This window comes from Pundamilia nyererei, unplaced genomic scaffold (assembly GCF_000239375.1).
Source record: "Pundamilia nyererei isolate P.nyererei 1_Seehausen unplaced genomic scaffold, PunNye1.0 scaffold00007, whole genome shotgun sequence".
Taxonomy (NCBI): Eukaryota; Metazoa; Chordata; class Actinopteri; order Cichliformes; family Cichlidae; genus Pundamilia; species Pundamilia nyererei.
In genome coordinates, this window is record NW_005187408.1 from 6,895,910 (window position 1) to 6,905,914 (window position 10,005).

Below are 10,005 nucleotides of genomic sequence, written 5' to 3' on the forward strand. Positions count from 1 at the left end.
TTTCTGTCTGCTTTCACCCACCCATGTGCCCAGATGCTTCACTGTAAAAGTCAGAATTAGCCGGCCAGTAGACAGGGAAATCATTGAGTCAAAGTGTGAAAAGACATGTGCAAATGAAGTATTTTCATCCAGTGTGACTGCAGATAAGTAGGAAAAACAGTGAGTCAATGCAGCCTGCTGTTTTAACTTTGCAGTAAAATGTTATTTAAAAGCCTTTATTGGCTGGCAATGACAAAATGAGCACTAAGTTGCTTTACTAAAACTAGCTTTGTTGCAAGCTTAGCCATCTCAGTAACATCAGTGTTCGTGTGTGAAAAATTCCTCAGTCAGGACAATGACACATACATCATCCCAAGCAACCACCAGGTCAGTTCGGCTAAACCAAACACATAATTAAAGCAGCTCCTCCAAACCAACAATTACATCCTGCGCTCCTTTACTGACAGCTTTCCAGACCCAAAAAAAATGACCTGCTTCTTTAAGAATGTCACAGGGGATATTCAAGTCAATTGCTTCTCACTCCAGTGGCTCAAGAGTGTAATTCTCTCTTTCACAGCTGCCATGTTGACTAAATGATGGCCCTCTCAGTTGAAAGACAACACGAAGCACTTGTGCATGAACACCAGGTCTTACAAGGAGCAGGGGCGTCCCACTGTTACTGCAGTTACTTTCTCGCCGTCACGTATTTATGGAGGAATGTATCCCTGTGCACACTCCCACTCTCCCCTACTATTACTATCCCATAACTACGCAGTTAGATACAAAGCCCTGTTGTGTGCAATAAAAGTAGGGTTCATGTAGAAATGCCCTAAAGACATGACTGGTGATGCACGTAACCGCTCTGGTCCACTGTCGAGTATCTGAAAGCATTTTTATTATGTAAAACTTATCAGAGTTAGAATATCAGTTAATCCTTCATGTGGAACTGAGCCATGCATACACAGAGGATCTCATTTAAATATGATTACAGTAAGTCGGGCTCCTAATGTTGTAATAATATCCATTTTAACAAGTCATTAAGACTATTACAGAGACAAAAAAAAATCCTTGTTTGAATAAACACTGCCTTCGGGGTGTAATGATTATGACCCACTTTAAATTTTTAACCATGCTAGTGGTGAGGGATAACAGTGCTGTGTCATCTGTTAGCCAGTTGGCCTAATATAAAATTTTGCACACACATGCATGAATTCCTCTGACTTCTCATTCAGCCACTGGCAAGACAAATGTTTTACCTCGACATCTCCTGGGTTCATTTATTTCATTTTTTCTTCTTCTTTTGCACAAATTCTGAACATTAAGTCTGAATCCTAATGTATTTTGTGATTTTATTTATTTTACTTTACCTCTTATGTCATCCTGTTAGAGTTTTAACCTTTTGGTTTTAAATTAAATGTACTGATAGAGATCTGGTAGGCAACTAGCTATGGCTAACTCTCTCTCTTCTTCTTCTTTTTTTTTTTTTTACCGTGGCAGTGACCTGAAATATGAACGTATTGATATACAGCACAGTTCAAAAGCCATTCTTCATCTTTTTACAGTTTGCTCCCAAAGACCGAGACTGGTCTTTCAAAGTTATTTTTTAGACTTTGGCTGCTTCTTCATTCATGCTCAGTCCAGCCTTTGTACCTGACCATGTTGAAAGGAATATTTTTAAGTCACTTAACCCCTTAGCAGTCCAATTAGTCCCCTAAACCATCCAATGTCCCGTGGGCGGTACGTCCGACTGCTAACAGGTTAACATTGACCTATCAATCATTCAAGCATAAAAACGGCACCATGCTAAAGGAATGAACCAGTGTTTTTTCTACACATGACAGACATCTTAGGAAAGAACCAAATTTAAATAGCATCTTCAGGCACTTTGTTATTAGCAACCTGTCTCAAAAACACTTTCCATTTCTTTAGATGACAAATACCAAAAACAAGTCTGACAGACATAAAAGTGTATTTTAGGAGGCCAAAAAAAGAAGTGGCAGGTGGAGGCTCTGTCATGGCTTCAACTAATGGTCTTGGAGGTATTGTATAAACTGATGGAATTATCAAAGCAGAAAAGCACCATCAGATTTGATCCACCAGACAGCAATGCTATCTAGAATACATCTGATTCAGAATGGCTTCATTTTTCAGCATGACAGTAATACCAAACACACTGCGAATGAAGTAGAAGCATACCTGGAAACAAAAACATACACTGGAACACTCTCAGTCCTAGACTAGCCTTAAGCATGGACCTCAAGATTACTGAAGCAATATGGGATCATCTTGACAATGAACAGGACAAAAAGCACCCATATATTCAAGTAAGCGCTTTGAATGTCCTTCAAGAAGCCCGGAGAACTATTCCTGAAGACTACTTAAAGAATTTACAACAAAAGCTTGTCTAAGAGAGTTCAGGCTGTTAAGTACAAACTGTACCATTCTATAGACTACTTCCCATTTTCCTAGCAAAATAAAAAGAAATAAATAGGATGCTAAAGACTTTTACACGGTACTGGAAATTAAATTAAACAGTCCAAATAGTTATTGTCAAAAACTAAAATGTTGTTTTTCCATTTGCTTTCCTATCACTTTTACCTTTTCTGTTAAGACCAGCTGATTCCATGTCCTCCACTTATCACATTACCGTCCTCCACCCACAGCCAGAGCTGCACACTGACACTGCCAAGCTGCAGTCACGGGCTAATGCGAGTGCCATTGGAGGTGACCTTCTGAAAATAAACCAGTTTCTACAGTGAAATCTCGCTGATTGCTGATCTGATAGATAAGCTGTTTCCGTGGAGGTAAGTGACAAAGAATTATAAAACCCCTTTGCAATGCAGCTCTGCAACATTTCTCGAAACTAACTCATATGAACACAAACGCAGGCATTCAAGCATTCGCATGCAGGGGATATCTGACTTCCTGTGTGGGTATCTGTTTCACTTTTTACAGATACGAGGCAGAAAAACGAAAACTTGTCCGGCAAATCAACACATGCAAAATGATTTCTGATACAGAGAAAGGGCCAGATAGACTATTTCCATAAGGAGGAACGCCACTTCCAGTGTAGCTTAAGACTCAAGGAAGAAACTACCCACCAATCAGAGAGGCTCTGTGAAGAAAGTGACTCAAAAACCTTCCCTTGAAAATCCTGTGGCTGAGTGGGCTGTTGTTTTGATTCAAGGGGTTGATTATATCATTTTCAGGTCAGGATGACACCAATCTGCAGAGAACAACGGGCTGTTATATTTGAAAGAAAATCTTGCGATCTAGCTGGAATTCATGACTTATTAGAACTTAAATTTTTATCCCATAATTTTATCGTATGCATGTGTTGTTTTTGTTGCTCCCCTTCTAGTGTAATACAATCCTCTTTCTTCATTTGCCTTTGTTTGCGTGACTTGTTAAATCAGGAGTGCTCCACAAAGCCTCTGTGTGCAGAAGCGCATTCACCCATAGCTGTGGTGTCCATACGGGACACTGGGCCTGTCATATTGCACCCTACAGTAAATAAACAGCAGTGTTTTCCAAATGTCTCTGGCTATCCTTCCCATTAAGAATACAAAACAGTCCACTCCATTGTGGAGGATTTAAACACTGCATATGACATAAACATATTACAACTTACAAAGAAATTCCTAAAAAGATTCCTCTAATTAGAAATATAATATAAGTTATTTTTCTATTTTCTTTACATTTTCTGCCTTTCTGTCATTTTTTCCCCCTCAACCCTCCCACACTTGTTCCCATCGCTATCTCGCACCTAATGAGGCACATCCCAGCTGCCGTGTCACTAGTAATGACCATTGCTCTTAGCCAAGACCACCACAACATCTGTCTCAGCTCAAACGAGCAGATACTCAAACTTCCGCGGCGCGCACCCCGATCACAATTTTCTCTTTCAATTAAGATATATGCACGTAGGTATGCACAGATACAGACGCTGTGGATGTCGTGTGCATTTGAGTGTACGTAGTCAGATACTCTGGCCTTTCCAGACTTTCCACTCTGCTGAAGCCATATAAACAGACAGGCCTGCCAACCTGACAGGCAGTCGGCCAAAAGATATGAGTTACAGACATTTGGTCTCGTGTGTATGTGGCTGTCAGCGCTGGGAAAAGTAGCAGCAGTGTGGTAAAGTGGATGTGATGTGAAAACGGTTATGGAAGAGCAGAGAATGTGACAGCTTAGCATTGCAAAGTGATGGTTAAATACATATGTATCAAACTGGATATGCTGAGAACGTTCAAGTAAAGCTTATTGCTGTAGCTGGACTCAATGAAGCATGGCAAACCGATTTTACTGCTTAGACACTACCTTGAAGTGGAATGGCTTATCGCAAGTGGTGGATGAGACTCGCAAATCTTTAACTGAAGTGCAGAGTCAATGGCATCTCAATGGACTACAGCTTCAATAAAATTAAACTCAGGTCAGGTCTGACATCAACATGCATCGTGGGTAATCCGACGAATAAGTGGACAGCTGTTGAAAAACGCTTGTAATCTCTTTTGTAATCTAAATTCTGAGTAGTATTTGGTTGCAATCAGATAAACATACCATGTGGCCCGAGACAAATTTAAAAAATCAAGTGTGAAGTACTGAGACTCTTCATCGACACTTAGAGCTGCTCATTTGTGATCGGATCACTGCAAAACGCATCTCAGTACATGGTGTGAGCAGAGCCATAGTCTATGACATAAGCAGGACATGGTCTTAGTTTCTTGTGAAATGAAATAATACTTGAGACCTGATGAAATCCTTGATAACACACACACATTTTGTTACTTCTTGTCCATCTAATAAAGCAAACAAGAGGGGAGGGAAGGCCAGGAAAAGAGCCATGGAAAGAGGACACCTATTAGTTCAGATAACGCCGTCTAAAGCATTCAGAGTACAGCTCAAACTAACAACTGTGTTCTCTGGCAAGCTGCATTCATGGGCACATCCACCTGCTACAACTTTCTAACAGACATCAGCCCTGGACTACTTCAAAGCAAGAAAGAAACTTCTCTAACTAAATATGTTGTGGTAACTTTTAAGATGCCCTGCATTTTCTTCACACCAGGGGGTGCTCTTGAACATGCGCCTGGGATGCTGAGTAATGATTAGGAGAAAATGACAGTGCCTACATGTGCCTGAGCATGAGACGGAGAGAACAGGAAGAAGACTGCGTGTTTGTGTAGCTTTTCAAGCACCCACAAGGAAACAGGTTTGATAATACTGTCTTTGTCATTTATTAACTAAGACAGTAAGAGCTGCTTAATGAACTGGTGTGTTTGTTAGAGTGCCTGTGTGCACAATTATAAATGTGTAGGCACATATGTTTGCCAGGAAACGCCAGCAGCGTGCACACTTCATTAACTCCTGGCCAGAGTAGGTGTAAGTCAACCTAGCCACTGGCTCAGATATCTGCTTGTCTCCCGTGACAACAGTCTCTGGGCCAACGGTGAGGCTGGTGGCGTCCCAAGGGTGAGGGATGGGGAGACGCTGAGAACAGCTGCGACTGGGAGGAGGACAACTACCCATAAGTCAGAGGGGAGGTATATGCTACCTCTTGTTGCCTGTCTGAGGGAACTTTTTTCTTTTGAATCTCGAGTCATCCTTCCTTTGTATCCGAATCTCCGGAGACTATCCTGTCTTGAACTCTCTTCCTGGATAAAGAGATACGAGTGCGCTGGGGTAGAAAATATTTCATTGCAGTTAATTGAACGGCAACCGATCCCCAGCGTGACTCATCTGTTTAATACCCTACCAATTGTGACTGGAGCTCGGTATCATCCGAAAAGCAACACAGATTCGATCTCTGGGTTTCAATATGTTTTGACACTGGCAAGGAACTTACGCCACTTTCCATGCCCTTTCATTGCATGTGAATTTTATTCTTTATCAGCTTTTCCATGAAAATCTTACATTGCTGATTTTTCTCCTGACACAGAGAGATGTAATTTCTCTGCTGAATTCTGGGCATCTCATGATAACTTCGCCACATATGCCCAGTCTGCCTACAGAGTGTTCATAAGTCATAAGTGATGTAGCAAGTTTAAATGCATGAAGTGATAAAAAGTCAAATTGCCAGGCCTCTCTCACACTGTGTGCTTGGTGATAAGGTATCTCTTATCTGTTTTGGCAAGTTTTCCACGTCAACACATTTACCCATTAAGTGCACACAGCAGAAATGCATGTGTGACTTTTGCATGCAAAAGCTCACACAAGCATATTAGCACAAACACACACACACGCATATATATATATATATTACTTAGATGGACTCAGACAGATTTTAAGACAGATGACAAAAGATAGTTAGAGTACAGCAAAGTCCTAAACAAATAAGAGCACATGGCATCCATTTAAATACGCCTTTCAATATGCCAGCTCTCTCTCAAGTTTATTAAAAAGTGATTGCACTGCAATTGACTCTCTTCATAGTGATAAGCAGCTTAGGGCCCAGACTTTTGCAACCAGCCAGTCGTATGCTCCTCACTTTCCCCCTCTGCCCTGCATATCTCTCCTCCGTTTTTCACTCATGCTAGCAGAGCATAACCGGCGTTAAAAGTTGTTTCTAACCGACATTTTAAAAATGCAGATTACAAAGGTAGTTTTAATCTGACTGAATTTGAGCAATCTGTCCCTTTTCTTAACTGCACTTGCGGAGTGCCGTACAGCATGCAGGCTAGGACGAAGCACCTGAAGGAAAGCCAGAGAGCCCCTGGGAGAACATGCAAACTCCACACAGAGCACCCACAGCTAGCCAGGAGATCCAAACCAGGAACCTCCGCACTGTGAGTTGGCCTCTGCACCACGGTGCCGTCCCAGCTTGTGTGAAGCTGAATAGCTGCAAAGGGTTTCTACTCTGGAGAGGTGAGTGCTGTTCGAGCTGATAAGTGATGCAGGTGCTGGTGGTATATGAAACGGGCCGTTGGAGGGGGAGTCACTCTGAGATCCAGAGAACACTAGTGCCTCTGTCCCAGACTTTATCTGTAAAACCTGCTGCCTGCTGTCCATGTGTTGCGTGTTTGTGGCTGTGTGTTCCTGTATTGATGTATGTATATGTGTTTCAGTCAGGTGGTGGACTGACTCCAGGCTTAAACCTCTCTGGAACAGAAGGTACTGAGGCTGGAAGACCCAACCACTGAGACGGAGAGAATTCCTTAATGCACAAAGGGTGATTTAACCGTAATGCTGTAGGCTAAGTGCATTCTCCCCCCTCACTAAAATGGTCATTTTGAAGATATATAGTTTTTTGCTTTACCACAGAAAACATATTGTAAATATTTTCAGTAGTTGAAAGAGGAGACTTTCTTTTTGCTTTGTGGAATCACAAAAGTTCAGGTGGTCAACTGAGAGGTGAAGTAAGAAAAGAAACAACACAAGCTTTATTGTAGTGTGGTTGCAGGATGATGAAATGCTGTTGCTTTCCCATGGCAGAGCAGGAGAAAAGTGAGTGCCTGCAAAGTTTAATAGTTTTCCCACAGTGTGGTGACAAGCAAAAGCTGGGATGAGGTCACCGGAGCAAAGGCTTCTCAGCCAGTGATTAGTTTACCCCAACAGTGAAAGTAATTTGTATTTAAATCTGATTTGATACTATATTAAACTCCCTGAGTGCTCACACTGTTGGCACAATAGGCGATTGTAGCAACTGGACACTACAGAGGTCAAAGCTTTATACTACAAGCTCCACTTTTAGTATAAAGAACAGCTTTATTACCTAACTAACATGTTTTGGCCTGTGACCTTCATCGTGTCATCTTGTACAGTATAAAAACTTTAAAAAGTCGCAATGGGCAAAGTGAAGATGGTTACTCATCGAATGATTTTCAACTGTGCTCTGATCAATGACTTCATACAACGTGCAAGCTATCACTCCTAGCGATGAACTCACAAAGGGGCTTTAAGACTTTCAGCCATCTGTTTTGGTTTCACAGACAGCAACTTTAGTGTTCTGGGATTTCAGCGTTCCTGTTGCTTTGTTTCAAATCTGTTTCCATGGGAAATTCGCGGATAAACAGATTAGATGCTCCCTTTACAGCAGCAAGCAATACACTGACAAAATTAGAAAGTACTTGGTGGACATAGCAGAGCACTTCACAGCTAAAGAGACACTTCAGGAGGCAGCAAAGACCAAAACAGACCTAAAAGCTCAAGCTACAGAGTATGAATTTAGATTTCTTAGGAAGCCAAAGTGTCAACTCCGAATGAATTGCTAGTATTTACATCATAACCGCTTTTTTATTAATCATATGTTGGTGCTTAATATGTGCGGCACTGCCCAAAACAGGCCGAGAATCCGAGCTAGTCTGTAAATAAGGGCCACACCAAAAGTAGCTTAACAGTGTAGCTACAAGCGTGCGCCGCCTCATCTCAAATTTTTCTGGGAATCAAAAGCCTCACCAGCAAGAAAAGAGTACAGCACAGCACTCATCTGTTCCAGAAGACAGACACAAAACAGTTACTTCATTTACTATTAATTTGTTTCACGCTAAATCCTTTAAGGCTATATTAACGTGTCTGTCTTCTTCAGCAGAGTCCGCTGCAGTTCGTTCCTTCGCTCTGTGGCAGCAGCAGAAACAGCCTCTGATATAAATTATTTTTAACACAGGCCTAAAAATAACCTCAGGAAAAGTGCGCCGGACACAAAGGCTTGATGATTTGAGGAGGGGGGGAAAGACATTTTCAGAGATCTTTATATTTCAGCCTAAGGAGCTAGCCAGACCCTACCACCATCCACCACCCCCAAGTCCCCTGATTGGTTATTAATGACATCATCTCCAGGACCAACCCTCTCCTCAGCTCAACAATGTCATCAGTGCCGAAGCATCTCAGTGATGTAATGCAGGGAGGGCCATAGCAAACAGTCAAGTAGAACCCCTTTCCTCTTTCCTTGCCTAACTCCTTTCTCCCATTTCTTCTTTCTCATTCCCCTTTCCAGCTTCACTATTTGATCACTCCATTTCAGCTCATCGGCTTTAGCCAGATAACATCTTTTCCCACCTGTTTATTAGTGCTTAAATACAGGACACGGAGATTTGCAGTTAAGCCCAGAGCAATTAAGAGATTTTAAACGGCTGCTAAAAAGACAAGGAACAATGACAGAAGCATTTACACTTCCTAATCCTGTCTGTGTCCCACAGCTGTAATTAAAATATGGATCAAAGATCATGCCAGTTTTATTTCAGCTGAGTGTGAGTAAAGACTTAAAAAAAAAAACCCAGGTGTGCATTATGTCATTAGATCCTAGTTATAGCCTCTGTAAATACAAAGCATGAGACTAGTCTGTACTCTTAGATGAATGGACACAGTGCTATAATGTTATGTAGTGAACTTTAAATCAAATCTAAGTAACCTAAACTGGCACATACTGTAAGTACGTGCAAATGTGTAGTCAGCCATCTGAGTGTTATGTCACTTTGTCCCCATTTGATTTTTTTCAGACTATTCCTTCTTTTTGGCTTGACTTCACATCTGTTTTTTTAATCACAATTTGTGAGAGTGTTTATATGTGAGTACGTGTGTCCTGTGCAAACATCCACAACTCAAGCAGATTAGTGAGGGGACTCTACCCTGATCAAAGCAGCGCAGAATCCAGCTTACTGGGGCATACTGTGTAACACATAACCCCCATGGAAGTGATACTGTACATACTGCAGGCTCACGGACCACCGATTGCAAAGCACTAAAGATGTTTAAATGGATCAGTTGATATTTTTTTTTCTTTTTTGTATGTGTCCTTCCGATCGTCATGACAGATTTCATCAGAAAAAAAGCTGAAGTTGAACTCTAAGTGTAGCCATCAAGTGTGAAGCATGCAGCTGTCAGCTGCGCCTTAGAAATTGTACTCGAAATAGTCCAAAGAGTCCAAAGTCCAAAATTTCCTCTGGTGACACGGATACATCTTTGATTCTGAGATTACAACAACATAATTCCAAATCCCAAAAATACAGAACAACATTTTCTGGATTTGCAAAAGCTTAAGTCATTTAATTTCATAAGCCTGACAGAGAGTAATACTGAAATAAATATAAA

The 10,005-nt window shown here is 41.4% G+C and overlaps 1 protein-coding gene across 14 annotated transcripts in view; it reads right to left on the bottom strand.

Annotated features, from left to right (window-relative positions):
• The window catches only part of kiaa1217 (KIAA1217 ortholog), a 117,561-nt gene that overhangs the window by 46,988 nt on the left and 60,568 nt on the right, over positions 1-10,005 (bottom strand). The window contains exon 1 of one of the 14 annotated variants that reach the window (XM_005722754.1): positions 2,578-2,612. The exons of the other annotated variants lie outside the window; for them this stretch is intronic. Within the exon in view, the coding sequence (XP_005722811.1) occupies positions 2,578-2,605 (28 nt within the window). The 5' untranslated portion in view covers positions 2,606-2,612. Of the gene's footprint in view, positions 1-2,577; positions 2,613-10,005 lie in introns of those variants that run through there. 14 annotated transcript variants of the gene reach the window in all.